The sequence below is a fragment of the Rhinolophus hipposideros genome (genome assembly GCF_964194185.1).
Source record: "Rhinolophus hipposideros genome assembly, chromosome: 15".
Taxonomy (NCBI): domain Eukaryota; kingdom Metazoa; phylum Chordata; class Mammalia; order Chiroptera; family Rhinolophidae; genus Rhinolophus; species Rhinolophus hipposideros.
This window is the reverse complement of record NC_138061.1, coordinates 27230865-27258081: the sequence shown is the minus strand read 5'-3', so window position 1 is coordinate 27258081 and position 27217 is coordinate 27230865. Positions and strand designations below refer to the sequence as shown.

The 27217-nt window shown below is 36.7% G+C and overlaps 1 protein-coding gene across 3 annotated transcripts in view; it reads left to right on the top strand.

Moving 5' to 3' along the window:
- Window positions 1-24035, top strand: part of ZNF518A (zinc finger protein 518A) — a 34783-nt gene extending 10748 nt beyond the window's left edge. Inside the window, exons 3-5 of one of the 3 annotated variants that reach the window (XR_013995031.1) lie at window positions 4621-4775; window positions 6442-6565; window positions 23950-24035. Coding sequence is in view for 1 of the 3 variants with exons in the window: in XM_081075102.1 (XP_080931228.1) it covers window positions 6850-11310 (4461 nt within the window). In the remaining 2 variants the exon portion in view is untranslated. Of the gene's footprint in view, window positions 1-4620; window positions 4776-6441; window positions 6566-6707; window positions 13410-23949 lie in introns of those variants that run through there. The other 2 variants (XR_013995032.1, XM_081075102.1) reach the window with 2 other exon arrangements.
- Window positions 24036-27217: the final 3182 nt, after the last annotated feature.

Genomic DNA, 27217 nt, shown 5'->3' with positions numbered 1-27217 from the left:
ATGACCTGTTTTCAGTAGTTTGGAGGATATCTTTTTATGATTTGTCTATGTTTGTATAAACATATAGGACCTTTCCTCTGATATAAAAATAAGGATCTTTCCTCTTAATTTAAAAATGTATTGTCTTAATCTTCACTTCCTTTTTTGGAAGACAAAAAAATTCACAATAAATATCTTTCTAAATCAATTTAATACGTATACCTCTTCGTAATGTTTTCATGTGGATAATTCTATAATTTACTTAGCCTTTTTCCATGGACATTTAAGTGATACTGTTGTGCACTTATTTTTAGGATAGATTGTGAAAAGTGATTGAAAGTATACTTAGAAAATGTGAAGGAAATCGATTATTTTGAAGGAAAATACAAATTGCCAAAAGTGACTCAAGCAAACCCGAAGAGCCCAGAAACCATAGAACAACTTGCAAAGTTGTAAGGCCTAAAATCAGAAGAGGTACTGCCCCCTATGGTGGTGTTGGTGCAGTCTTACGTAATTTTAAGGAATAGGAAATTCTCATGTGTAGTCAAATACTCTAGAGCAAATAAAATGGTAGAAAGTACTCTGACTCTTTTTACAAACTCTCCACAGTACCAATAGTACCAATAGCAGAATTGCTAAAGATAACATCAAAAAAGTAAATTCTAAATAAAATTTTGTCAGATCAAAACCAGACTGTATTAAAGACTGATGTGCTTAACTAATTCAAAAATAGTTCAGCATTATACTTGCTATTCATTTCTTTGTATAGTATATTGAAAAAAAGATTGATGTTATAATTTTTACTATTTCTTTTTCTTTTAACAATGTACCAAGATCATGAAGCATATTATTAATTGAATATCATTTGTTTTCTACATAAAATGCCTGTAACTTTTCATTTGTATAACAGCACTGCATATGTAGCTGCTATTCTGGTGGCACCCATTCCTTTTACTTACTTTTTAGGTAACATCATGGCTCATAAATTGTTGAGTAAATAAAAAATCACTTCTCTTATATTATGAATTTATAAAACATAAGTGACATCTAATAGCCTAATTCTTCATTCTCTGAGGGTTACATTTGCCATTAGCTTTATGGCCATTGTTACAAGCTTTACTGCAGTGGTGTGGTTGGATACCTACCTGTGTGTTGATTATGAGGAGTACATCGTTGAAAAACCTCTTTTATTTTGATTTCTTCTCCACCAATTTTGTACTGGCTCAGGTTTACTATTTTAAGTCTCTCCAGAAAAAACTCAGTTGGTTTACCACAAAAGTCACTTGCTTCTGTTTGAAAATTTCAAAATTTTCTTGGCTTCATGCCATTTTTGATAAAGTTTCATAATAGAGGCAAAGAGATTATCATTCTCCTTACATCCAAATGTAGCTATTTGCTTGTACTATGATAAGGAAGTACGGTATGCCAGTGTGGAGGCCATATATTGCTGTTCAAGGACAACATTTTAAAAAACACTGACCTAAGAATAACCAGTAATCACTATAAACACTTTTATGTGTATACGATGGATTGACTATTTACTGTGAGTTTTTTGAGTCCATGTGTCTGTTTATCCATCCGTTCTCTATCCATCTATCAATAGTTGAATAAATTGAAACATAATATATCTACTGTCTTCTGTTTTTTCCCTTAATGCATCTCAGATATCTTATAAATGCGTGTTTATAATGCATTGTTTTAAATATTGAATAATATTCCATTGAATGAAAATACCATAATTTATTTTTTGGTGGACACTTATCTTTTTAATTTTTAAAAAATTTTTATTTTAGTGTGTTTTTCCAGGACCCACTAGCTCCAAGTCAAGTAGTTGTTTCAGTCTAGTTGTGGAGGGCATAGCTCACGCTGGCCCATGTGGGGACTGAACCGGCCACCTTGTTAAGGGCACCGTGCTCTAAACAACTGAGCCAACCAGCCGCCCCACATTTAGTAAATTATTTTTAATTTTGTGATTTTGTAAAAAAATGCTGCAGTGAATATCTCTGATTGTTACCTTTAGGATACATTTCTAGAAGTGAATTAGAAGTCAATGTACTTTCTCACCAGGTACTTTTTTATATGTATATATACATACACACACACTTATTGTTATATTTATTATATATATATGTGTATATATGACTTCTTTACAAAGGTTATGGCAGCTTATGTTTCCATCATGAGTATATCATAGTGCCTCTATTACTGGAAAAATAAATTTTAAAAATGATAGCATATAAAGGAAGTCCAAATTTTTATTGTTAGATTCAATAGACATAAACTTAACTCTATAAAATTGCTGTAATAGTTTCTACATGCTTACTCTCACTAAATTTCTGTACAGATATTGTTATAGATTAGTGACAAAACAATTCATGGACCATCAATAGACCGTATTTTTTTTTTTTTTTTTTTTTTTTTTTAATAATCACTTTTATTTATTTTTTTTTTTTTTTTTTTTTTTGTTGAGAGCCCACTGGCCCATGTGGGAATCGAACCGGCAGCCTTCGGAGTTAGGAGCACGGAGCTCCAACCGCCTGCGCCACCGGGCCGGCCCCGTATTTTTTTAAATTTATTTTTATTTTTTATTGGAGAATATTGGGGAACAGTGTTTTTCCAGGGCCCATCACCTCCAAGTCGTTGTCCTTCAATCTAGTTGTGGAGGGCCCAGCTCACCTCCAAGTCCAGTCACTGTTTTCAGTCTTTAGTTGCAGGGGGCGCAGCCCACCATCCCATGTGGGAATTGAACCAGCAACTTTGTTGAGAACTTGTGCTGTAACCAACTGAGCCATCCGGCTGCCCCTCCAGAAGCTCAGCAGCAGCTCATTGTCTTCAATCTAGTTGTGGAGGGCGCAGCTCACTGGCCCATGTGGGAATGGAACCAGCAACCCTGCCGCTCAGAGCTTGCTCTCTAACCAACTAAGTTATCCGGCCACCCCAATAGACCGTATTTTTAGTAGCCCTGTTTTAGCCTAGGAAGCAACCTAGGAGAAAAAGTGGGTTTGGGATGAGGTTTGGGTCTCATAGGTATATGGTTATTTAATACTCTTGCTTGTTGTATGGTACCCACTCTCTCAGGTGTCTGGTATCCCCTATTTCAGAGACTCTGCTTTACTTTCTGCAAAGAATAAACCTACAGACTTTTGATGTGGTGGTGGAATAGCAGTTACATAGCATTATAGAGTAGGGAAGGGAATCTTAGCATCTAACCAAAACTCAAGCACCTTTCTCCACATTTCTCTTTATTTTAGTTTCCTCCTCTCCCATTTCTGTTATGTGGTGCTGCTAATTCCTAATCCTATTGAAGATTCAGAGTGTAAAATGAGTTAGTTCTTAGTTTTACCCACTGTCTGTCTGGGATTGTTTTCTTGGATCAGCAAGGTCCTTTACTACTTACCTGCTTTCCAGCATCTAGAATTTTGTTTCTATTGTCACCTCTCATGTTTCCCATTGTTAATTTTTCTTTAAGGGCTTCTTATATATTTATTATGTTGCAAATGTTCCCCTTCTCCAGTCTTTTCTCCTTTCTTAACTGTATTAAAATATTTACATTTATTTCTGTTTCGTAAATTTTATTATTTCTTTTGTCTCACATTATTTCTTTTTTCAGTTATTTTCTTCCAATTGAAATTTTATTTTGCTGAAGTATTTACTTAAAACTTTTTCCCAGAAAGAATACGTATATAGTATATTCTCTGAATCTTTGCCTATTTAAGATTGTATTTTTCCCTCACATTTAAGAGTTTTCCTGGGTACAGAGTTAATTCTTGCATTAATTTTTTTCCCTCAGAACTCTATAAATATTATTTCATTGTCTCTAGCATATAGAATTGTGAGTAAAATATCTGATTAATATTGCTGTCTGCTTAAAGTTGGCATTGCTGATGGAAATCCAAATACCTTTTTAGGTAACTCTCCTTTTCCACCTTTTTCTTTGTGGTTGTTGCGTTTCATTTTTATCTTTTAAACTCAAAAATTTTACTGGGGTAAATTATAGATACTGAGTTTTCCCATACTAATAATCTTGTGAGGCATTTGGGGAGCCTTTGATTTTGAAAATTCAGGTCTTAAAAATCAAAAGAAACTTGATGTAATTTTTTTCTTTTGTTTTCAAAATCAGTATTTCTCCCCCATCTACTTTGTTCTCTCTTTCATGGCAGTATGTTCTTCGGTGGTTTTTTCTGTTTGTTTTCAGTCTGTTATCTCAGGTCTTAAGGAGAGATTGCCAATTATTGATTGATTGATTTTTTTTTTTTTTTAAAGCTTTCTCCTTTTTCTATAGTAACCTTCATTGTAGTTACTGTTTTTCACTGAGGGGTCGGAGAATAGAAAAGAGGTTTCTTTGAGTGTTGCAAGTATTTGCCCTTTTTGGGGCAACTGCATCCAGTGATGTTTCTGCCTACTTATGTTTCTTAATGGCATTGGCAGTTGAGATAAATTCTTAGAAAATAAACCAAGATTTTCTGTTTTTTACTTAGATGGAAGGAAGGGGAAGATAATGTAATGATTTTCTGGCAGCTTGGAGATAGTAATTTACATGTGTGAACAATAAGGACAGAACTCTTAAGAAGAAGAAGATAGGGATATAGAAAGATTTTTCTTTGTTCAGAAATAATTTCCTCTTCACATCTCTCCTGACAGCTGGTGCTAGCAACTCCCAATTCTGGTGGCCCTCTGGACCCAGATCAAAGCTCTGGATTCATCGCCTCCCCACCCCGTACCTCAGCTAGAGCCTTCTGTCACCCCAGAGGGCGCCACACAATCTTAACGCTGAAGCCCTCACTTCCTCTCCCAAGGTACGTATAGGGGAGGGAGTGGGCTTTGGAACTATGCTACTCATTTCCTTACTGTGGGCAAAATAGATAGCTACTGATTAAATATTGGTTGAATGAATGTCCCCTAGTAGTCCTTCTTTATAAAGTGATGCTTGGCAGTTGGTCAACATTTGTTTTCACTCTTCTCTTTGGACCATTTCCTACCAAATACCTTGCAGTATGTGTATGGAATGTTTTTCTAGTCAAGACATTTTGTAGGATTTTCTTTCTTTTTTTTGGTTTGTGTTTCAGTAGGTATTTGGAAGGGGAAGGAAATCAAATAGCTTAAGTTTCCATCTTGATGCGGGAATCTTTCCAGGTTACTTTAAAGGGCCAGTCATACTTCATACAAAACGTATTATTTCAAGACTTGATGAGATGTTGGTCAAGTTTTATAAGGAAATAATACATATACAGGAGGCAGTAGTTTAAATAGGAGATTTAAAATCAATAATCCTTATTGCTGGGGTAGAGTTTAGACTGTAGTGAGAAAAGTATTGGCTAATAGGTTGGAAGATTAAAATTTAATAATATTTCTCTTTGTTTACGTTATCTGAGATGTTCACAACATACAATACATTTTGCCCCTAAGGTGGCAGTCCTGGTATAATTTGTTACCAGGTATCATCTTTAATTGCTTACACATACTACACAGGTTGAACATAGTTGAAGACAAAATAGATTCTCCAAATTTAAAATTTGAAAGCAAATAAACCCCAAAATGCCTAAAGTACACGAACTCCCTTCATGCTGTGTTATATATGCCATACATTAAATATAAAAACTATTGACCTTCAACATACTTAGCAGTTATCAAACTTAAGTAATAGCTAAGTGGATATCTTAATAAGCTGATCTTTTTTATCAGCTTTGCTTTGCCTATGAGGAAAAGGCATGCATTTTAGTGCGTCCACTTTGTGGCATTTGGTTTGGCTGCCATGCATCCCACTTAATAATTTCATATTCTCTATGTACTGGAAGGGTGAGATTCCTGGATGATGACCTCTGAATAAGCAGTGTATTAATGTGTATGTCCTGCCTCCTTTTTTAGATCGTAAGCTGCAGTAGGGTAAGAACCATGTTTTTGAAACTCCATAGCTCCCATCAAAATGCCTCACATTCATAGTAGGTATTTATTAGTGTTAGTTGATTCAGTTATTTAAAATCAGTTTTTTATATTAGTTGTTAGACTTTGGGATGTGTTTTTTCTTACATGAAAAAATTTTAATTGTGTAGATATTTCAAAATGAAATGAATGGTATTTAGAAATATCAAAATCTGTAATTTTTTAGCATTTTACATGCATATTTTTGGAGACATAATATTAAGAAGCAATTTGCCTTTTATAATGAAACTCATGATATAGTCTCCCTTAATTATATATAATAATAAAAAAGCTTGGTATGGGATAATCCAAGATGACCACAATATGGCATTCTGGCAAATGGAGAAAAACCATTACTAGGTGTGCTTAAAAAGTTTCACATGTTTAAGTTAGAAAATTAATGGTACATATGTGTAATTGGAACTGAAGGTTTTTGGGCTCTTTTGTTAAGACTTTTTTAAGTCCTGTTCAAGAAACTAGCATCAACTTAAGATAAAAATCTTAGAGCTTAAGGACACTTATCCAATTGTGATTTTTCTTTAGATGAGGAAACTGAGGTGCAGAGAAGTTGAAGCTTGCCCGGTGCCACAGAGCAGAGCTGGAAGTAATGCTTGTATTCCCTGACTTCCAGTTTAGCGTTATTTCTACTTCAAACTATTGCTTCTTGGTAAGTTGTTCTTAAAATACTTAACAGGTCTTTTTATTTATGTGTTTGAGCAACATTCCTACATTGTGTCAGAATGAACTGAAAAATATTAAATTTACTGATACTTTTGTGATGAAAATTTTAATTCTTTGTTTGGTTTTAGGTGAGTTAATGTGGGAAAAATCCTGGTATTTTGAAGATGTCTCGGCACAGTATTGTTTCCTGTCTAAATTACAAGTAATTTCAAGAGTTTTCAGAAAAAAAAAGAAATTGGGATTTTTATTTATTTATTTTTGTGTTAAATCATGCCATCTGAACAGAAACAGTTATTTTTTGATGAAAAACAAGCTACTTTAAAAAAAGATTGTGATGTGAAAAATGAGATTGTTGATTCTATCAGATCTGTACATAACCCAAAAATTTCAGAAAGTACTTTTCATTATAAATTGAAAAATGCAAAAATTGATTTGCCGAAGATAAATATTCCAAATGAAGTCTTACTGAAGAATGAAGTTGACAATTACAGAAAATTATTTCAGTGTAAACCACAGACTGCAAGAAAATCTGTCAGTATAAAGACTGTAAGCTGTGTAGAGGAATGTATGTTGCTCCATAAGTCTGAGAAAGTTGAAGAAGAGGGTATAAAAATGTCTGCAAAAATACTCAATTTCAACTGTTTAAAATGCCGAGATAGCACTCTATATAGCCCAAATGATTTACAGAAACATTTTCAAATGTGGCACCATGGTGAATTACCTTCATATCCTTGTGAAATGTGCAGTTTTTCAGCAAATGACTTCCAGGTATTTAAACAACACAGACGAACCCATAGAAGCACTTTAGTAAAATGTGACATTTGTAACAATGAGAGTGTATATACTTTATTAGACCTGACAAAACATTTTGTATCCACACATTGTGTAAATGGTAGTTTTCAATGTGAAAAGTGCAAATTCTCCACCCTGGATGTTGGCACATTTGTTCAGCACATTCATAGACACAATGAAATCCATTATAAATGTGGTAAATGCCATCATATATGTTTTACCAAAGGAGAGCTTCAGAAGCACCTTCATGTTCATTCTGGTACATTTCCCTTCACTTGTCAATATTGTAGCTATGGAGCCACAAGGAGAGAGAACCTTGTAAGACATGTTATAACTTTACACAAAGAACATTTATATGCGAAAGAAAAACTGGAAAAGGACAAATATGAAAAAAGGATGGCAAAGACTTCAGTAGGACTTAAGCTAATACTGAAAAGATACAAAATAGGCACATCTAGGAAGACATTCTGGAAACGTAAGAAAATCAACAATGGAAGTGACCGAAGTATAGAAAAAAACACTGAAGTGCTTAAAAAGGTGACTAAAACACGGGCTAAGTCTGAAGACCGGAGCCATCTTATTCAAGAACATTTAAATGAAGAAAAGGATGAACGACTACACTGTGAGAATAATGATAAACCTGCTGAGTCAGAGTCAGAAAAGCCAACTCTTCTGTCCACTGGGCATTGTAATAAAGGTGAAGAGGGATCCAGTTCTACTTCAGGTTTCTTGAAGACTGCTGTACAAGGACCTACAGTGTTATTGGTGAAAAATAATAGAATAACAATTCCAGCTAACTATAGTGCTAAGTTTATGGGCTTCAAGATGGTGGATGGAAAACAACATATTGTCATAAAATTGTTGCCTACCAATAAACAGAGTTTATATTCACCAGGCTCACAGTCAGATGCTGCAAAGGATAGTACTACTAATTTGCAGTCCCAGACTTTGGACACCACTGGATTTTTAACAAGAGTAACAACTGTGTTAAATGACACAGTTTACATGAAAGCAACTACTCCATTTTCATGTTCATCTCCTATACTTGCAGGGAAAGTAACTTCAGAAAAAGAAATGGCTTTGCTCTCTCCAGCGAGTAATACACTTCAAACAGTGGATGATGAAAAAAGTGTATCTTCTTTGCCAACATCATCAGAATTAGTTACAACATCAGTGAATTTGACCACAAAACTTGAAACAAGAGATAATGTTGACTTATGGGGAAGTCATATTACTCAGAGTCACCCTGAACTATCAGGTACTGCCATTAAAAGTCCAGATAAAGTCAACTGTGCTACCAAACCAAATGCATACAACAGTGAAGAGATGCATAACTATTGCATTAATTATGTCAATGCTGAGTCACCCATTGAATCGTCCAACCAAGGATCATTACCTTTTCATAATTACTCAAAAGCGACTAATTCTAATAAACGTCGTAGGTTCTCAGGAACAACGTGTGAAAGCCCTCAAAGAGAATCTTCATCAAGCAAGACAGCTGTTCAACATCCAATAAGTGAATCAGTTTTATCACTAGTGAAGAAGGAGAGCTCAAACCCAGATAGCCTGTTAGCATCTATTAGCCTTTTAAATACTAAAGATGAAACTTTAAAAATTCAAGCTGAAACTGAAGACCAGTGTATTTTAGAAAAAGGACAAAACATTGATGAACAGATCCTATACACGAATGAAAATCATTTAGAGAGCATGACTGAAACATCTAAATGGAATGACATTTCCAGTGTCGAGTCACCTATGATGCCTCGAATCACATCTGTATTCTCTCTCCAGAGCGAACAGGCTTCAAAATTTTTGCCACCTGAAATAAATCAGTTACTTCAAGACATATTAAAAATAAAACCTGATGTAAAACAAGACTCTAGTAACACTCCAGATAAAGGCCTGCCGCTTCGTTGTGATCAGTCATTTCAGAAACATGAAGGAGAAGACAGAATTGTTGAATCTTCAAAAGACTTCAAAATACAAGACATCTTCTCAATTCCATCTGGCAGTATGGGGATTAATGTGCCTACAAATGATCTGAATTTCAAATGTAGTGGCAAAGAAGCACAAATGCTGTCAGTGTCACAAGACGTCAGAGATTCAGACAAGACTCCTAGAATTTCAGGTATTGGCACACTGCTTAAGACTCAGTCAGATGCAATAATAACACAGCAGCTCGTAAAAGACAAACTCCGAGCCACTACACAAAATTTAAGTTCTTTCTACATGCAGAGTCCACTTGTAAATTTAGAACCAAAAAAAGCTCTATTTGTTCAGACTCCAAAAGGCTTTTTTGTACCATTGCAGCTTGCTAACAGGCCTGGATTACATGTTGTTTCAGGACCACCACTGGTTAATACTCAAGGTGTGCCTGCTTGTCTTTTTTTAAACAAGAAGCCTGGGATGATTTTAGCATTTAATAATGGGAAATTTGAAGGTGTTAACACTGTCAAAACTGAGAGTGCTACAGCTTGTGGAACTACAACTAGAGAGACTTGCAAAACACCTTTTTTAAAGGTAGAACCAAGCAATAATTGTCTGACACCTGCACTTTGTTCCAGCATTGGCAGTTGTTTGAGCACGAAAAGTAACTCAGAAAATACTTCGCCATTAAAGAGCCCTTACATTATTAAAACGTCAGCAAGTTCTTCCGTGAAAGCTGTTCCTACTCCTAATACAATATCTGAGCATCAGGGCACTAAGTCGAATATCTTGGATTCAGCAAAACAGCAGAACGAGATTTTTCCAAAACCACCTCTTTATACCCTCTTGCCTGATGGCAAACAAGCGGTTTTTTTAAAGTGTGTGATGCCAAATAAAACGGAGCTGCTTAAGCCTAAATTAGTTCAAAATAGTACTTATTATCAAAATATACAGCCAAAGAAACCTGAAGGAACACCACAGAAAATATTGCTGAAAATTTTAAACCCTGTTTTAAATGTGACTGCCGCTAATCTGTCAGTAAGCAACTTTGCATCCTCATTGCAGAAGGACAATGTGCCATCTAATCAGATTGCAGGAGCAGAGCGGAAAGAGCCAGAATCTTCTAGAGATGCCTTACCCTTCTTACTAGATGATACGATGCCAGCAAATGAAATTGTGATAACCTCTACTGCAACGTGCCCAGATTCTTCTGATGAACCGATACGTATCACTGACGGTTCAGAGGCTAGGGTATTGAGGTGTAAGACAAATTGTACAATTGAGAGAAGCTTTAATAAAAAAAAGACTTCCAAAAAAAATTTTACAAGAATAAAAACTCATGTAAGAAGTAAAGATTCTGAAACTGCCTTTGTATCTAGAAACAGAAGCTGTAAACGAAAGTGTAGGGATGGTTACCAAGAACCTCCAAGAAAAAAAGCAACATTACATAGAAAGTGTAAAGAAAAGGCTAAACCTGAAGATGTCAACGAATCATTTGGATTTAGCAGACCTAGGCTTTCAAAAGATTCAGTTAGAACTTTGCGACTTTTCCCGTTTAGTTCCAAACAGCTTGTGAAATGTCCGCGGAGAAACCAACCAGTTGTGGTGTTGAATCACCCTGATGCAGATGCACCAGAAGTAGTAAATGTAATGAAAACTATTTCTAAATTTAATGGACGTGTACTTAAGGTTTCATTGTCTAAAAGAACTATCGATGCTTTACTGACACCCGTTTGTTGTAACCCTCTTAACACAACTTACGGTGACTTTTCCAAGAGGCACAAAACATTTAAACCTGTTAGTTCTGTAAAAGAAAGATTTGTGCTAAAATTAACACTCAAAAAGACAAGCAAAAACAATTACCAGATAGTGAAAACTACCTCTGAAAATGTTCTGAAGGCTAAATTTAACTGCTGGTTTTGTGGTAGAGTATTTGACAATCAGGATGCTTGGGCTGGTCATGGGCAGAGACATTTAATGGAGGCTACTCGTGATTGGAATACATTAGAATAATTTACCGTAACTCCCAATGAAAAGTATTAGAAGAAAAGAGCGGATTGGATTACCTTAAGTCAGACATTTTCTACTTCAGTATAGTAACTGAAATTAAACATTTAAAAGTTGGTTATATTTCCATAGGACAGAAAAAGTTTGTGTGTGATATTTGAAAAGACTGTCACTGCACACGTCAGTTTTGAAAGAAATTCATCACAGCACAGATGTACCTTGATTTGATTTTTTTAAAACATGTTCTTGGGAAGTTAGGGCTAAAGAAAATTTTGATAAAACAGTTTTCTAATTTAGTTCTTTAGTGACTTAGTAGAGGGATAGCCCCATTCCTTCTCTTCTTTCACCAGCCTTGTATGTATCTGATAAGTATAGCTCCTCTGAAGATGGAGAGCTCTTTCACCATGGATTTGAAGGAGGTTCTCATCATTTATGAAGATGTACTAAGAACTTACTCTGCGTCTGCTAAATACAGTTCTTTTGAAGGGTATAGATTCCTTTGAGAATACACTTAATTCACTACAGTTACACCTCATGATGCTTGAAAAGTTTTTGACACGTAAATCTTTTTTTTCCTCATAAGCTGTGTCCCATGTCAGAGATTGGGATACCCTCCCAAGGTAATTGTCGTTTTCTGAATGGCTGTGGCAAGAATTGCAGTAGATGGGTAGCCTTTAAAGGAGAATTAAACTCTCTTGGTTTAGATTGAAGTCCAATTAAAGAACTTCAACATTTCTGAATTTGATTATGTTCTCCAGTGAGTTCTATCCCCTTGCATAGAACTAGGCTTATTTGATTTAAATTGTCCCCCGTAAACCAAATGGCCAATTTTTCTTGGTTGCCATCCCTTTAAAAAGAGTGGAATATAGAAGCACTTCCAAGACAATGGTTTTTCTCGAAAAATAAAAATTATTCTACAGAAACAATATTTTGAAGCAAGATTGGCAAAGCACATCATTTTCACCTGTTTTTATTATGTCTGAACATGTCCACATTGGGACAAACTGTTTTAGTTAGCAACTTTTCGGTATGACTGACAACCCAAAGCAGATTATTTACTGATTGTTGAAAATAAAGAAGCATTAATAGTGGACTCAGTGGTAGGTAGTGAATAAAACTTCAGGACAGATTCCTAAGGGACGTGCCGGACAGAGGAATAGTTTTAAAATGGATGTTTTCATGACAAGAGAATCATTAAACTTTTCACCTTTAAGTTTGGATCGAATTTTGTTGGATCATTGGATAATACAGTTCTTGTTGTATTGCAGAATTACATACTATATAATTTTTTGTTACATGTTACTACAAGTGTTAATGACATTTTCATTGAAAACTTCAGGGCTTCTTTTCTGTATATAACAAAGAATTTAAACCTGTACATATTTTTGTACCTTTCAGTTTGTTATGTAAATTTTGCACAGAAAGTTTTTGACATAAAGTTTATTTTTTTTTCAATTTAGTTCTGTGCATGCACTAATAAAACTGGTTGTTTAATTTAAAAGGACTATGTAAGACTTTACCCATGTTATTTTCTTGGTTTTTATTTCAGAAGTAGAATTTTTTTTTGGGGGGGGGTAAATTCATTTTTCAGGGATTGAACACTATTGTTAGCAAAGTGCCTAAAAGATGTGAAACAGTTTACATATGTCAACTGTAACAGTAGGTCCCAAATGGGACCATTTCCCCAATAGTTTTATTTTAAAGAAAGCCATACATAGATGCTTCAAGCTATCTTGCTATGCACATTATACATGTACTGTGCAGTTTTGTGCAGTTTGTCTACTTTCTTAGTGAAGTATTTTTTTTGTATAAAACCTGTTACAATTGTGTTTCTAAAATTGAGCCTAAGAATGAAGTTGATTGGAAATATACAGTATATATTAATAATGTATATGGTGTTTAAAGAATGGCAAGCATTGTTAATTTCTGTAATGAATGTTTTCAATTAAATTTATCTTAAGTTTTGTGTTTACACAATATTTTTTTTACTGTGCTAAAATTGAATGGGAATTTTATTCTAATGGGAATTACTTAAGATTTCAAAGGTTTTTTTAAAAATTTTTTTTAAATTCTAGAGAACTATGCAAAATAAAGTGGAAATTTTTGCCCCCAAAAAAATCACAGGAGAAATTTTGTTTGAGAAGGGTAACATTTACCATAATTTTACTATGGTTGTGTTGGCAAGGAAACCATAGAGAGCCTTCTGCTCTTCAGTACCCTAACAGCAATAAAATTGAAATACTCTGTTATTGATTGATCTATTATGATGCATTGTCTTCTGTGAATAGAGAAGAGAGAAGGAACTTACCTTGCCAATCAATGTTTGCAACATTATAAAAATACATTTCAGTATAGCCATTTCAGAACAAAATAATGTTGACATATACACTTTTTGCCTTAAAGTTTTAAAAGCCATTTAAAAATTACTTCGTGCCCCAGATAACTCTAGTTAGTACTTTTTCTGACTTTGTTAACTTAGGTTATTCTGAAGGAGGCAAACCTGCTTGGAGTTGTTTTATTGCCAGAGCAGAAAATCCGAAAACAAAACCCTTTATCCTTTCTTTTCTCTCAGCTGAAATGGAGTTAAAGATGGCTTTCCAAAAATACGATACTCAGTAGTTTGAGGTACTTTTTACAACTGGAAGAGTTAGTTTTATTTCTGCAATTCAATTTCTAGGTTAGGAATTTGTTTCATTTTTCCCTATTTGTCTATCTCCATTGAAATAGGCTTCACTATTTGGCATTCACTTAAAAATTGGTTTAATTTTTAAAGAGTTTACCTTTTTATCTTACTAAACAATAACAGATCGAAACGTAATGGTTTTTTTATGAAAAATTTTGGTTTTAAAGGGTCAGTGAGGTTATTCGGTAAAGGGTCAGATAGTAAATAACAGGCTTTGTAGTCCATTTAAGTCTATCATAACTAATGTCTGTCATAATGCAGAAACAGCCATAAATAATTCATTAATGAAGGAGTGCCTGTGTTTTTTTTAAAAATTCATTTTTAAAAGTAGGCAGTGGGCCAAATTTAGCCCACTAGTTTATTGACCTTTACTGTCTCAAAATTCTCTTAAAGTGGGATTTTTATTAAAAACATGTTTGAGTCTTGTGATGTACACCAGCTGTGTAAAAGTTACAAAGTTTAAAAACTGAAATGTATGTGTATAAAGTTACTGTGAGGACAGTCCCAGAGAGCAGTTTCCAGGCTCTCGGCCTCACGTGGAAAGGTGCTGGCTCCGGTAGTAGATGACCATCAGCTGTGACTAGTTGGCCATGAGCTGTTACCTGTTAGCCATTAGCCACTGATATAATTGCCTTGGCTAGGCTAGCAAGGGGGGATTGTGGGTTGTGGATTGCAGAGAGGCAGATTTCAGTTAGCAGGGTGGATTGCAGGTAGCAAGTGAGGTTGGTTGGCAGAGAAGCGGATGGCGGGTTGCCGGTCGTGTGGCTCCTGCTTCCTGTGTCTCCAACCCAGCCGCTAGCGAGAATATCGTGGTGTGACTCCCCTATCTATGGCTCCGTGGGTGTTCCTTTTTGGCCTCACCATGTCCTGCGTTCTCATGTGGGGAGCAGGACCAGAGACCCTGCATGACACCCTGCATGACAGTTACCATCTTAGATGTGTTTTATTTTGAAAGTGAAGAAAATGTAAATATAATAAAAATGATGACTGGGTAAAGTAGATAGGTCATTTGTGTGCTAAGGGTGATGCAAATTATGGAGGGATTAACATTACTGTGAGAATTTATGTTCAGGTTACATGAGAAATAGATACTAGTTCTCGTGATTTGAATAGCTCTTAAGAAAATGCATAGGAATTCTTGGGGTGGGGGAGAATGGAAGTAAGCTGAAAGCAGAATATTGTATTCCATACAGCTAATTCCTGATTTATTATTATTATTATTATTATTATTATTATTATTATTATTATTACTATTACAGATAAGTGCTTTTCACCACTGAAATCTGCTTACTTAGGATATGTCCCATTTTTGCTGGGGTATTGCTCTGTTCCTTGTCATAGCAATTTGTTAGGATCCTTGTTTTCAGCAAAGCTCTTGACTTTATTGAGGATCTCATCTAGTGAAACTTGCTGGGGGGATTTTTAGGGCATTGTTTGTTGCTAGTTAAGAGTGTGGCATTGTTTAGCAGAAAACGTTCCCTATAATGGAGAGTTGAAATAGAATCAGCTTGGTTGATTTTAGTGTTCATTGATTCAAGTATGCTTCCCTTAATAACTGGACAATTGAAAAGTAGTATCTTGGGAAAGGTGTTTGACAAAGTCTTACTTGAATTATTGTTTGACTAGTTCTCTTTCTAATAGGTCTTCTATTAATAAATACCCAGAATTTAAGAATCTTTCTTTACAAAGTGAACGTCATTACGACTGTAAACTTTGGCGTAAATAATGTCGGAAGAATGTTAACATAATGTCCATCAATTTTAAAAATCATGATTTTAGTCAATCCCAAGAATGTACTTACAAAAAAATACTCATTCCTGGTAAAGACAGTTATAATATGTTAAAAAGAATTCTTCCTTAATACTTTAGAACCCTTCAAAATTGAGGTTATGTTTAGGTTGAAACTCAAATTGCTGCCTTCAATTAAGGAATGAAACACAGATACCTGTTATCTGTTATTTTATGCTGATATAAAAGGACAGGATAGCAAAATGAAAAACTTGGAGAGACCAATGTACTATTTGCAGATGACTTGATTTCAATATTTTGAAAATCCAAAGGAGTATGCTGAAAATTAGCTTTCCTGAACACTTAACAATAATTATTTGGGAAACAATAAAAAGACCCATTTATAAGAGTCACAAAATAATAAAAGTGAAGCTGCCAAAAGAAAAACCACAAAACCTAACTGGGAGATAGATAACACAGTATTTGGGTGTTAGATTAAATATACCCATCTGGTAGATCTCATTTTTTACACCTGTGTCCCATAGCAAGCTTATATGGACTGGGTGGTGGCAGCTGGTTAGTGGTGGCTATTACTGTACTCCCAACTCCTGCAATATAGAGAATCAAGGCAGGACAGCTAGTGAATGGTACAGTCCCCCTTTCCCACACAGCTCTGTCACAAGAGACCTGCCTGGGTGGATTTGGCAGCCAAGTGGCAGTTTACATCTCCCAGCTTTCCTGGACAGAAGTGCTATTCAATATATATTTAGCAGCTGGTGTAATTAGCAGATTGCATCCTCCCTGGTTCTGGGCTATAGATCCATACTGGGAGGTGACAGCAGATTCTCCCTTGTGCCCTCCCCAGCCTCCAACACAGCTGTGCTGCAGGGAGGATCTGAGGTCACATTCAGTGAAGAGCCAGTTTCCCAACGTTCCATACCCTCACTCCCATCCCTGCAACCTGCTCCACAGCACAAAGGCAGAGAGATTCTGTTCAGGGGAGAGGTGGAGTGAGTTTCAAAGACTTGACAATAAATACTCTGCCTACTACAAGGGGCCTAACTATCTGGAACAGACTGGAACAATTTATACCCCAGAGTATTTTGAAAACAATAGAGCAATTAGCTAGCAAATAGTGGAGGCTAACGGTTGCTGGTGATACCATGTTTCCCCGAAAATAAGACTTAACTGGACCATCAGCAATGCGTTTTTTGGAGCAAAAATTAATATTAGATCCGGTTATAGTAAAATAAGACCAGGTCTTAATTTTTGCTCCAAAAGACGCATTAGAGCTGATGGTCTGGCTAGGTCTTATTTTTGGGGAAACACGGTACCAATAAATATCAGCCAGAAGCTTAAAGATAAGATCAGGGAGAGACAACGAATGGATAAAACCACAGACATTCCTTGTGATCAGAAAGAATGTGTGTATGCTCAATGCTGCAACCACATAGAAGCAGCCGGAGAGGGAACTTCTGAGCTACACGTCCCTGGCAGGGCAAAACTTGTAAACCCTAGACAGGGAAAGCAGTCTCCAAGCCATATACAGACCCAGTGATAAAGGGTGTCAATCTCTGATTCGGGGGGCTTAACCTATGCTCAATCAGTGGCTGATCACTAAATGGTGCTGACTCAGAAGCAACCCCTAGGAAGTCAGGCTTAAACATAAAAATGAAGGGGGAAAATGTTGAATGGTAACATCAGAGGCTGCACACTGAGGGGAAATGGACTTGGTAGATTAATCCAACTTTCACTAAATAAAAACAAGTGCAGAGTTAGGGAGGAGGACCAGTATGCAGAGACCCTACAATATGTTACCTAAAATGTTCAGTTTTCAACACAAAATTATGAGAGATTAAAAACAAAACAGGAAGGTGTGACACAGGAAAAAGGTAATAGAAACTTCCTTTAAGGGGTTCCAGATATAGTATACTCGTAAATGTTAAGCAGCTATTATATATCTGTTGAAAGACCTGAAGGAAACCAGATTTAAAGAAAAGAAAGCATGCTGACAATGTATCATCAAACAGAAAATACAAATAAAATTATTTTTAAAAAGAACCAAATGAAAATCCTGAAGTTGAAAAGTACACTAACCAAAGTGAAAATTTTACTAAAGAAAGGCTCAACAGATTTGAACTGGTAATCAGCAAACCTGACGATAGATTGGTAGAGAATATGAAATCTGAAGCACAGACAAAAGAATAGAGAAAAGCAATCTTCCTCACATTACACAAAAATTAACTCAAAATGAATCACAAACCAAAATGTTAGCAAAAACTATAAAATTTGTAGGAGAAAATATACAGGTAAATAGTTGTGACTTTTCTTTAGGCAAAGCCTTCTTAGATGTGACACCAAAATCACAAATGAAAAAATTAAAAATAGACAAAGGAAATACAGAATTTTTATTAGAAGAGGTCATAGAGCTGATCTATTTCATCTAGTTTGGATTAATATCAATTTCAATAATAAAATTTTTGCCCTATACAGCTTCTTTCTCCCCCACACACACTTTATTGTCACAAATTATATCTATAAATTGTGTGCCTGTCAGCACAGATTTATAATTATTGCTTTATGTATTTGTCTTTTAAATTAGAATGGGAAGGGAGTTACAAATAAAAAATACATCTCCTCTGTCTTTTATAGTTACCTATGCTGGTGTTTATATTTACCTTTATTTTGTATTTCTTTGTGTAGGTTTGAGTCATTATCTAGTGTCCTTTCATCCTGAAGCACTCCCTGTATTGTGTGTGTGTGTGTGTGTGTGTGTGTGTGTGTGTGTGTGTGTGTGTGTGTGAGACAGGTCTGCTGGGAATTATCTGGGAATGTCTTAATTTTTCCTTTGTTTTTGAAGGATAGTTTTTCTGAACAGAGAATTCTTGATTGGCATTTTTTTTTTCCATTCAGCACTTTGGCTATGTCTTCTCACTGCCTTCTGGCCTCCATGGTTTCTGATGAGAAATCAGCTGTTAATCTTATTGAGGTCCTTTGGTATGTGGTGACTCACTTCTCTCTGGCTTCTTTCAGATTCTCCGTCTTTTCAATACTTTGATTATAATATGTCAGGTGTGTTTATCTTTGATTTTATCTTACTTGTAGTTCTTAGAGCTTTGTGGGTTGGTAGATTAATGTTTTTCATGAAATTTGGGAAGTTTTTGGTTATTATTTCTTCAGATATTCTTTCTGATGCTTTCTTTTTCTTCTCTCCATCCAAGACTTGCATTATATATATGGTGTTATGCTTGATGGTGTCCCACAGGTCTCTGAGGCTCTGTTTATTTCTCTTCATTTTTTTTCTTTCTGTTCTTCAAACTGGACAATGTCAACTGACCTATCTTTAAGTTCATGGTTTTTCTTCTGCCTGATCAAATATGTTGCTGAGCCCCTCTAGTGAATTTTTTTCATTTCAGTTATTGTACTTTTCAACTCTATAATAGAAAGTTCTAGAATTAAAAGTTCTTTTCATAACTTCTATTTATTTAAATTCTGTAATTGGTTGAGACATCATTCTCTTACTTTCCCACTGTTCTTTAAACTTGGGTTCCTTTAGCTCTTTGACCATATTTAAAATAGCTAAATTAAAATCTTTGTTTAGAAAATCCAATACTGGAGCTTTCTCAGGATTTCTATTGATTGCTTCCCCTCTCCCGGCCCCCATGTATGGGCAGTACTTTGCTCTTTCTTTGCATGCCTTGTAATTTTTTTGTTGAAAAGAGGACATTTCAAATATTATAATGTGGCAACTATGAAAATCAGATTATCTACCTCTCCCCCTACTCCCTAACCCAGAGTTTGTTGTTGCTGCTTGTTGTAGTTGTTTGTTTGTTTGTTAGTAACCTTTCTGAGTTAGTTTTTTTCAGTCTCTAGTCTTTGTCATGTGTGGCCACAGAAGTCGATTAATTTAGCTTAATGGTTAGCTAATAACTGGATAGGGATTTCCTTAAACACCATAAATGAAAAGAATCTCCTAGTCTTTGCCAAGGGACTCTGTTTGTGTTTTTGTGGTGCACATTCAACACTCAGCCAGGTAGTTTACAACTCTGCCTTAGCCTTCACTTCCTACTTCAGAGCCTCCAGGTCAGAGGAGATGAGAGCTTATGGCCTTCTCGAGTCTTTCCTTAGCACACACACAGCCCTGGCATGCATGTGGCCTTCTAGATTCTCAGGAATATGTTGGAGCTTTAAAAAGCCCTTTCGGACAACTCATGCCCCAGTCTTTCCTCCCTAGCTTTTAGGTTAGTCTGTTGCTTGCCTTAAATGTTATCTATCATCTCAGGCAGCAGCGACTAAAATATTTGCCTGTTAATGTTTTCAGCATTGACCCTAGGTGGCAGCTTTAGCTCTGGGCCAGCTTCAAGTCAGGCAAAAACCTGTCTGCTAGAAAGTTACCAGACTGGTCAAAACAAATAATTACAATTCTTTGTCAGTGAGGTGTGTTCTGTTACCAGGAATGGGGACTTTTATTTTCAGTGGTATGGCCAACGTCAAACTTAAAGGTGAAAGACTGAAAACTTTTTCTTTAAGATCAGGAATAAGAAAGGATGTTCACTTTCATTGCTTCTATTAAATATTGTACAGGTGATTCTAATCATGGCAACTAGACAAATAAAAGAAACAAAAGGCATTCAGGTGGGAAAGGAAGAATTTAAAATATCTTTATTTTTAGATGACATGATCTTGTATGTAGAAAATCCTAAGGAATTCACTAAAAAAAGCTTTTATAACTAAAATGAAATCAGCAAGAATGCAGAATACAAGATCAATAGAAAAATCAATTCTATACATTTGCAATGAACTGTCCTAAAATGAAATAAAGAAAAAGAATCAATTTACAATGGATCTAAAGGGATAAAATAGTTAGGAATAAATTTGACAAAAGAAATGCAAGACTTTTACACAAAAACTAAAAATCATTGTTGAAGGAAATTAAAGAAAACCTAAATAAATGTAGAGACATTCCATGTTCATGGATCAGAAAACAATGTTGTCAAGATGACCATACTACCCAAATTGATCCAAGAGTCAAAGCAATTTCTGTCAAAATTCTGGCTACTTTTTTTTCCTCCAGAAATTGACAAGCTGAGTCTAAACTTTATATGGAAAGGCAAGGGATCCAGAAAAGCCAAAACAATTTTGAAAAGAAGAATAAAATTGAAAAACTAATACTTTCTCATTTCAAAACTTACCACAAATCTATGGTAATCAAAACAGTGTGTGGTACTGACATAGAATAGACATACAGAGAATACAGAAATAAATCCATGTATTTATGATCAATTAATTTTTGACCAGAATGCCAAATTCAATGTGGAAACTATAGTCTTTTAACAAATACTGCTGGGTCAACTGAATATTTGTGTGCAAACGAATACATTTGGACACCTACCTCACACCAGGCATAAGATTAACTTAAAATGGATCAAATACCTAAATGTTAGAGACAAAACTATAAAAATATTAGAAAGAAACATAGGTGTATATTTTTGTGACCTTGAATTAGAGAACAATTCATTAAGACACCAAGAGCACAAGCAAAAAAACAGTAAATACGTTGGAATTTATTAAAATGAAAAAACTTGTATTTTGAAGAACTCAAAGTGAAAAAAAACCCACAGAATGGGAGAAAATATCTTCAAATCATATATTTGATATAGGAATTGTATCCAGAATATATAAAAATTATTACAACTCAACCTAATTAAAAATGTTCAAAGTATTTAAATACATTTCTCCAAAGAAGATATACAAATGAGTAATAACCACATGAAAAGATGCTTAATATCTTTAGCCATTAGGGAAATGCAAATGAAAACCACAATGAGATACTACTTCATATCCTTTAGGATGGGTATAATAAAAAAGACAGACAATCACAAGTACTGGTAAGTATGTAGAGACACTGGAACTTTGAATACATTGTAGGTCAGACTGTAAAATGGTGCAGTCAATTTGGGAAACAGTTGGGCATCCCTCAAACTGTTAAATATTGTTACCATTTGGCAGTAATTTCACTTGTAGATATATACCCCAAAGAAATGAAAAACATTTCCACTCAAAAATTTGTACACAAGTGTTGATAGCACACTAGCCAAAAGGTGGAAACAAATGTTCATCAATAGATGGATAGAGAAAATATGGTATATCTGTATAATGTATTATTCAGCAATAAGAAGAAATGGAGTACTGATATACGCTATATCATGGGTGAACCTTGAAAATATGCTAAGTGAAAGAAGCCAGTCACAAAGGGCCACATATTGTATAATTTCATTCATATGAAATGTCAAGAGTATGCAAATCTATAGAGACAAAATAGATTAGTGGTTGACTATGATGGAAGATGGAGAATGGAGAGTGTGGATTATGGATATACAATTTCTTTTTGAGGTGAGAATGTTATTAACAGATTGTGGTGATGACTGCACAATTCTGAATGTAGTAAAACCCACTGAATTACATAGCTGTAAGTGGTGAATTTTATAGTATGTGAATTATATCAATAATGCCATTAACATTGTCAACCAGTAAAAGTTGGTTAACTACTAGAAGGGGAAAGTTAGATGCTAAGGAATACAGGAATGGCAAATGCGGGAATCAGCTACTATTTCTAGGATTGAGAGAGAATAAACAAGGAAGAAACTAAACAGGTTAGGGCTCCCTACCCCCTAGTCTGAGATTCAGGCCATACTGAAGAAGTTGTAATTGCCATAGGTACACTCCGCCTGCTGATAGTGCAGAATTTTGCCAGAGAGTACAGACCTGAGCTGGTCATTAGGAGGAGTCAATTCAGTGGCTGTGAAACTCATTGGAGGGTGCTGGTCTGCTTTAAACAGCCTGCTGAGTGTCAAAGAAACACACTGGGAGCTGTGGGCAGCCTTGAGCTGGTCCACAAGAAGTTGCCCCACTGAGTGGCAGAGAAACTCACTGGAGGGGGTGGCCAAGCTGGAGCCTACAGGGTGGCTGAGAGAAATTCACTAGCGTCAGTTAGCAGAAACTGTCCTGGAGGGTGGCAGAAACGCTCAGGGGAGGATGCCACAGCCAGAACCGGTCTGCAAAAAGCGACCTCCTAGGTGGCTGAGAAACTCACTGGATAGTGATTCTGGGCTTCCCTAATCCACTGACGGGGGAAAAAAACACACCGGAAGCAGGAGGAGACACACACATGCACGCGCACACATACACACACACACATCTTATTGGCTGCCTCCGTGGTTGCCGTCTTCTATTAACGTTATCCACAACTCTGTGAGTCCAGTCCCCTGGACTGCACCCAGATTGTCCAATTGGTATGATAATTGAGACCCCTGGCTTTTGAGCATTAGCCCTCCCTACTATAAGCCCCGGCCAGCAGCGCAGGACCACCAGTGAACTTAGTGATGCTTGTTCCCCTCTTCCTAGTGCATTTCTGAGGGTGAACACACGTGTCCTCTGGAACATAATTCTCTGTGGATCTTCTGCCTTTACATAATAAATCCACTCCAGCATGCTGATTTCCCTGAAGTTTTAAATTCCTTCACTATCTGCCATAGCAATTCAGGCATTTCAGCCTCAGTCAGTGAAGGTCACCACTCTCGAGTCTTCCAGGAGCCCCCCAATGAGTTTGTACCATCTCCTAGGATACTTTTTGGGTGTAATCCTGTAGTCCTGTAACCGTTAAGTTAATAAATCCTTCCTCTTTACCCAGTCTTATATTCTGGTTCCTTGGCTCAAGCATTCTCAGAATCTGGACCCATGGTACCCACTCCTTCAGCCCCTGCCAGTACATGTGCCTAATTCTTCAACCGCCTTCAGGATTTCTTCTCTTCCCCTCCCAACAAGCCTAGGATATCCATAGCTAGTTCCTGCTGCAATTTAACTGTAGGCAGCCAGGACAGGAGGTGGGGGCATATCCTCAGGGAGATTTCTGTTGCCTCACAGGGGAGAGGGCTCTGCAGTATCTTTCCACACAGGCAGAATGCTAGTTCTTAATGAGAGGGGGCATGTCTGCAGACTCCGAGGGTTCAGAGGAATCTGGGAAGCCAAATAATCGGGGGCACCCACCCCCAATGTTGGATGCACCACCATTCATCACCAGCGACACCCACCCCATCCGTCAGGGTCCCAGGTTTTGTGAACTAGGACTCTGACCTTGAACACATCTGTCTTGGGTTAGCATGAAATTACCTCTGCAGCTTAGCAACTCTATTAAATCCCGAGTTTGGTCAGCTTTTTCTTCTCTCCCACTGCAGGAGATTAGCAGTCGGGTCGCCACTTTGTACCAGGGACAGTCCATACCTCAAACACCCTCAGGACTGGGTCCTCAGACAATTGGGTGGTGAGTAATCTGGTCCAAAGACCTCATCTTACTGCCTACTTTCTGGGACAACTCCTGGTCCTAATTTTGTCAGTTGACGTGCGGTTTGGAGTGCAAGAGGTTTTTTGGGCAGTAATGTCTGAGAAAGACTAAAGGGGAGGGAGAGCAAGACTGAATAAGTAAAGCCTTCAGACCGTTTCACTTAGATAGCCTCGGGCTGCCATGCCTCCCTGATGAAGTCAGCCAACCCCGTGGGCGCTTCAGTTCAGACTGTCCATTAGAAGTGTTCCATGTTGGACAGAAACGGCCAGAGGACTGCCTAGAAAGAATATAGACTTGGTTCAACCCAAGGCAGATTCTGAAGGCACGAACAGCTAAAGGCTGTTGCTAATTGCACTCCTCACAGCTGAATGCCAGGTTTTTTCTTGATGGGAGATGTGGGGCAATATCAAATTGTGTGACGTTCATATAACCGGAGCCCAGAAGGGGAGGAGAAAAAGGAGGGACAGAAAAAATATTTGAAGGGATAATGACTAAATTTTTTTTCTAAATTTGATGAAAATTATAAATCCGAATATCCAAGAAGCAACATGAAACTCAAGTAGGCACTTCCATTCTTCCAGTTATCCAGGCTGGAAACAGTGGAGTCAGAATGAACTTATGTTTCTTCTCTATCCCCAATATGCAGTCAGTTAACTTTCCTGTGTTAATCTTAAGACGTTTCCCTTTTATCCGTTTCTTTATAGGCCCTGGTCACTACCATAGTTTAGGCCCATATGTTCTCGTGACAGATTTACAGCGATAATCTTCAAATTGTGTTATTTGCCTCTAGACTTACAAGTGGAGTATTTGAAGTTTCAGCTACGGTGTTACCATTTGTTGAGACCTATTATGTCCTAGGTATTTGTATATATCATTCTCATAAAAACTGTGCAAGGTAAATGAGAAAACAAGTTCATTAAGTACTTTGTCCAAGATTATATAGCAAGTAAGGGACAGAGCCAGCATAATTAAAATCTAGGCTTAATGGGCCCATTTATAAGTAAGAAAAAGATAACAGGTAAGACAAAAAAGTTCTGCGTTTTTCTAGGGAAAAGAAAAGAGTGAGACACTGCATTTGAGATAACAGGTAAGTGTTTTTGAGTAGAGACTTTTATTCTAGTTGCATTTCTTTTTTTCTTCAAGGGGTATTCTAATTGTATGCCATTATTTTAAGTATAATAATCATCCTGGATAAAAATTGTGTTTGATATTTTTATAAAATGATAACTCTGATTCTAAAAGCTATTTGAGAAGCTATTTGGATACCTTCCAGGACTTGAGATGATTTATGCATTTCATCTGCCTGACATACCTACCGACAGACATACCACAAGCTCAGTAAATGTTGGCTGGTTGAATGAAAGAATAATAATTAACACTTTGAAATTTTACCATACTTAGTGCACTCACTGAACAACCCTATAAGGTAGGTTGTATTAAGACAAATAACTTACCCAAGTTCATACAACCAGTTATTGGTGGACCTTGGATAAGAAGCCGAAATTGAGGCAATTCATTCTCAAGCCCTTGCAGTAAACCATAGTAGTATCCTGCTTCTTGGTTAATGGAGGAGTTAGTTACTTTGAGGGTCATTCAGGTCTTTAGTAGAATAGTATGTTCATTTTGATGCTTCGAAGTTTAAGAAGGTGTAGGATAAGTGTCCTTAGCCTTGGATCTCTGAACTTGTCGTCCATGGATAGGCCCATGTATCTCATGAAATTTAGTAAGAATTTGTGTGTGCGAGTATGCATAAGTGCATTTTTCCCTTGGGGCAAAGGCCTATAACTCTCAAAGAAGTTTGTGATAACTATAAGATTAGTAGCCATGAATGTAGACAAATATTGGGTGTTTTTCTGAGACACAATTAAAATTATTAAATGTTCAAAAATACTTATAGGTAGATTTACTTGAAGAATTGTCCACAGACTGCTTTTTGTCTCTGCAAAGGAGATTTTGGTTAGGGGTCCTAGGAGTTAATGTTTATTAGGCACAACTAAATGCCAGGCAGCTAACATATTCTAGCTTATCTTAACTTTTGTATCATTGCCAGAATACAAACGTAGAAACTGAGGCTTACAGTGGTAAGAAACATGCCTGATATACTGACAAATGGTAGCTCTAGGGTACCTAGAACTAACTGAAGCCTCACCTGGTGGTTAAACATAGCCGCTAAGTGCCAAGGACGAGCAATGTAACTAACCTTGCTGGGAAGCAGGGTTTTTTAGTGGTTTCTATGCAATCCTGCCGAGAAATAGTGGCTGAGTTATATGGCATCCTAAGGCCATTTTGAAGGACAGAAATTCAGTCTTACTTTAAGATGACGTCTCATGTGGTGCTGGCTTTGCTTCACATCTCTACATTCTGTTCTCTGGGACGCTCTTTTAGGCAAGTGTGTCACAGCTGCAATAAGAGTCGGTTAGCTCTCAGAGAGCAGGGTCTCCGAACCATTGCCCTGACTCTCAATTACAGGCTTCTGATGGCCGCTGGACTAGTCTTCCCATTTCTGTTGTGCATTTGAACAAACTTGAACAGCCTTCCTACTACTGCAGCCGCAATCTAGCTTGCAACATCCTTGAAAGAGAAAACGGGAACTGGAGTGCTTTATTTCCTTCAGCTGCTATGCAAAGTACTTGACTAGAACTGCTATTCTACCACCTAGCTTGCCCGAAAATCTTCCTACGCGAAACCACTTCTTTGTGAAGCACTGAAAATCACAGACAGGGTCTTCGAGATCTCTTAAAAGCTTTTCTAGCCTCCTCGAGAAGCCTATACCTCCTGTAGATGAGAGTTTTAGAGAAGTAGGAAGGTAGGGATGCTCGCCAGTGGATTTCTTGTATGAAGTTGGTGGGGGGCGATTTCTGTCTTGGATTGGGTGTTTCTCCCAGTTTTGGGGAGGAGTGCATCCCTCAGCAGAGATTAGCTTCATCTCCCAGAAGTTTTCCTAACCTCTGTTCCAAGAAATCCACCCCAGCAGTGCCGAATATCAACCGAGTGTGGATTAGTCTACTAATCGCATGGCTATGCAACTCCACCTACCTGGAATAGGCCACTTGGGGGAGGAGAGTGGGGATGGGTGGAAGAGGTTGTTATGGAGCCAGAATTACTGCAGTAGCAAAAGGAATTAGTGAGGATTTACTTAATTAGAAAATAATTTCATATAA